At 28.2% G+C, this 3771-nt stretch overlaps 1 protein-coding gene across 1 annotated transcript; it reads right to left on the bottom strand.

Annotated features, from left to right (window-relative positions):
* Positions 1 to 1353: 1353 nt before the first annotated feature.
* LOC120204924 lies at positions 1354 to 1822 on the bottom strand. Its single transcript, XM_039204913.1, has one exon. The coding sequence runs from the start codon at positions 1737 to 1739 to the stop codon at positions 1383 to 1385; it is 357 nt and encodes a 118-aa protein (XP_039060844.1). The 5' UTR covers positions 1740 to 1822; the 3' UTR covers positions 1354 to 1382.
* Between the last annotated feature and the right edge of the window lie 1949 nt (positions 1823 to 3771).

Genomic DNA, 3771 nt, shown 5'->3' with positions numbered 1-3771 from the left:
AATTTTCTTCTAATACTAAAGAAATTAAAGAGTTTTCTTAAGAGTTGTTTTCTACTTTTTATCAAAAGAATATTGTCATTGTTTTCTCCTTGTTAGATCGGGAGAAGTTGTAATTCCTATTTTCTCATAGGGAAATTATTCTACCTATATCCGTGATTTTACCCTATATTATTTAAGGGTTTTTCAGGTAAAATTTGTGTCTCATTTATCTTCATTGTTATTTTCTCAAATTATCAATTACGATTTTATTCTATCCGACGACTGTATTCTACATTAGTACCTAACTAGCGATGCAGCTGGTAATATGATATTCAAGCTCTATCATTCACTGGATGACAGCTATTCTCATATGGATGCTCTCCTTTCTTGTGTACAAAGAGCTGAGAATCTCAAATTTCCATTGGCATTTCTTTCGCTTACTTTTTTTCTGATGGATGCTCTCTTTATTGTTTACAGTTACAAGAAAACGCAAATGATGATGCGTAGACTTTGACTAACGTTAACGCTTTTACTGCTGTTAAAATAAAATGTTAGAAAAGAAAAAAAGACACATGTCAAAAATGGATAGGTGGGACACAATTAGGGACATGATAAAGGAGCAGAAGATTTTTGTTCTAATATTTGGCCCTCACGTATCCTTCTTCCTTGCTTTACTAAAATCCCATAAATTTTATTAATCCATCTTTCACAACCATTAATAATGTGAGATAACTACTCGAGATTTAAGAAAGAACAATACTTTCTTTTATTATTAAAGTCAGATTCTGATTGTGATGAGTCAGATATGTAAACATTCGAAATTATTCTAAGAATAAATAATATTGCATTTTGTTAATTTCTACTATTATTTATATTTGATCCAAAATTATTATCTAAGTTCTTTTTTCTCAAATAACATAAGACCAAAATTTAATACATGTTAGAATCGAAATTAAGAGCGTTTAATGAGTTGAGCAACTCACGTACTGTTCGAATTCAATTTGATTAATGTTTAATTTGAACTAAAGAGTTGAATCTAGTAACAAATCAAACAACAACTTTCTTAACAATCACGAGTCAAATTGAACAATAAATTTTTTTAATAAGCACAAATCAAACACCGTAAAATTCACAATTTCTGTTGAGTTTGTAAACGCAATTATGCTAGTTTCACACTAACGCTTTGGTTTCGGTTTTCAGAAGAAATTTTCAGTCTCGGATGCTAAATGAAAATTAATCACCAAAAAAATCAAAACCAGACATTAATCACAAATCATAATAATGTAAAAACTGTTTGAATATACAATTAAATTACAAAAACAATCATTTGCTTTGATAATCAGAACAAAAGAAACAAACAAATCTTTGAAATCAAGCAGTTCGAATTTCTTGTACGAAGTTGATCATCGTCGTCGTCGAGCATCAGAAACAAGAACGTTATTCACCTTTGAGTTTCGCTGATACGAACCAACTTTGGAGCCGCCGACGCCAGCCGTTGAAGGGTAGTTTAAAGAAGAACCGTAGTTGTTGCCCTTTGGGCTAACCATACCAAGACCCGACCTTTGCTCGAAAAACTCCACCGTCGGTGGCTGAAACTCCGACCTCGTCCGCCGATGCAACGACCCCTCGACGGAGTCCGCCGGTGACTGACCCATTAATAAATGGTAGCCGCGGCTAGACCCAACGGACATTGACCGGTAACGGTGAGTAGGTTTTTCTTTCTTCATGGCATGGATCAGATAAGGAATTAAACCTTCCATGACTGCTACTTAATCAACTCTTTTTTCTTTTCTTCAAGTTTTGTTATGAGAATGAAGTAGGGAAATAACAGAAAATGGGTTTGTAAAGGTGTATGGAACGCAAGAAGAGAAGGTTGGGAGACAGATGTATTTATAGCCGAGGTTGGTTGCCAAAAAGAAAGAACCTTGAATCTGTGGTTGACACGTCGTTGTTTGAATCTATGAACCAATGGATAAGATACTTAGAGGAAGATGTCAGACAAAACATACAATTTCCATCTGGTTTAATAAAAGTCTCATCTGCCAAATGTTTCTGACTTTGATTTCCAGAATACTGAAATGCTTAGGTATTTGACTTTGAATTTTAGTACTTCAAACAATGTGATATACTTTCTGGGTGATCAAAGGGTATAACAATTTAATATATAATTAAGTAAATATATAACTTAAAATATTATAAATAATATAACAAAATGTTAATTTTTTTAACATTTTTAATTGAATTAAAAATATTATAAAAATAAACATTTTCGATTGTAATCTAAAATGTTACGAAGAAGATTTACATCCGAAAAAATAAAAAAAATTAATATTTTAGATTACACATAACCTAAAATATTATATTTATTTATAATATTTTAGATAGTATTTTTTTTAATCTTATATAAAACTATTGTACCTATAACTCTATATAATTTTTTACTTGTGTGCAACTAGAAAATGATGGGAGTTGGGCCTCTGAAATTGAATTAGGCAATGGGATCCAGCTGAGCATATTTTTGTTAGGATTGAGTTGACTGATTCATCGGCAAATGGGGCGGCTCTACGCGGCAACTATCATCATAACAAAACAATGACCTTCTAGTGAACTCATTTTATTCGATAAAGGTAATATTCAGTTTTTCGATAAAAATAAATTTTATTTTATTATTTAAATTATTAATTTTAATTTATTTTAGTATTAAAAATTTTATTTTTTTAAATAATAACTGACGTTTAATTTTTATTTCAATTTAGTACATATTGTTAAAAAATTAACACATTATATATATAAACTATCAGTTTTGATCTATTTTAGTACATGAACTTTTAATTTTTTTAAAAAACTTAACGTTAAATTTTGAACGGATACTAAAATGAAACAAAAACTAAACTTTAATTACGATTTTAAAAAATTAAAAATTTAAATACTAAAATAAATTAAAATTAATAATTTAAATATTAAACATATAATTTACCTTTAATTGTATTATACGATTTGTGCGTATCTCGATAATAATATAGGCTTAAATAAAGTTGAGCGATGAAAAACATAATTTACCCGAAGATTAATTACAAAGCACATGCTTAGGGTAATGAAACCAAGCTGTCCTTTATAATAATTATTCCTTGGAAGTCTGGCCGCATAGTAGTTTTTGGGGCAGATTGTTGCACAGTTGAGTACACGTGCAGGCCTTGATCCAATTTTGTTCCAAGCCTCGCCATAAAATCTGCCGCCCTGTTCTCTGTTTGTGGTGGCGGACTCAACGAGAGTCATTTTGAAAAAAATATATATAATAATAATTAAAATATTTTAATATTTTTACTAATATAAATTATATATTAAAATATCATATTAATAAAAAATATAAAATTTAGGATTTATTCGTTCACATAAGATTTAAAGAATCAATATTAATCTAATATTTTGTGTTTGTCCATAATTTCACGCAACTTATAGCATATAATTAAAAATATATATTAATTTAAGTTCATACTAATTTCGCATGATATACAAATTTAATAAAATTTAAATTTGTATACATAAATTTGTGTCATCGTTTTTTTTATTTTTAGAGATGAAAATTCATGAACCTACATAATAATATATATATATATATATATATATATATATATAAAATTATAAATATTAATTGAATTGAAAATAATTTTAAAAAAGTTGTCTTCAATTAAAATAAAATACTTAATAATTTGATTGAAGTTATCAACTCAAAAAAATGTAGAACCAAATATAAAAAATACAAAGAACTTTTTTGTATCTTAAAATTAAAAA

This window comes from Hibiscus syriacus, unplaced genomic scaffold (genome assembly GCF_006381635.1).
Source record: "Hibiscus syriacus cultivar Baekdansim isolate YM2019G1 unplaced genomic scaffold, ASM638163v2 tig00011761_pilon, whole genome shotgun sequence".
NCBI lineage: Eukaryota > Viridiplantae > Streptophyta > Magnoliopsida > Malvales > Malvaceae > Hibiscus > Hibiscus syriacus.
This window is presented reverse-complemented; position numbering and strand designations above follow the sequence as displayed.

Excerpts from the sequence above, each read along its gene's own strand:
- LOC120204924 (XM_039204913.1), bottom strand. The coding sequence starts at position 1,739 with ATGGAAGGTTTAATTCCTTATCTGATCCATGCCATGAAGAAAGAAAAA.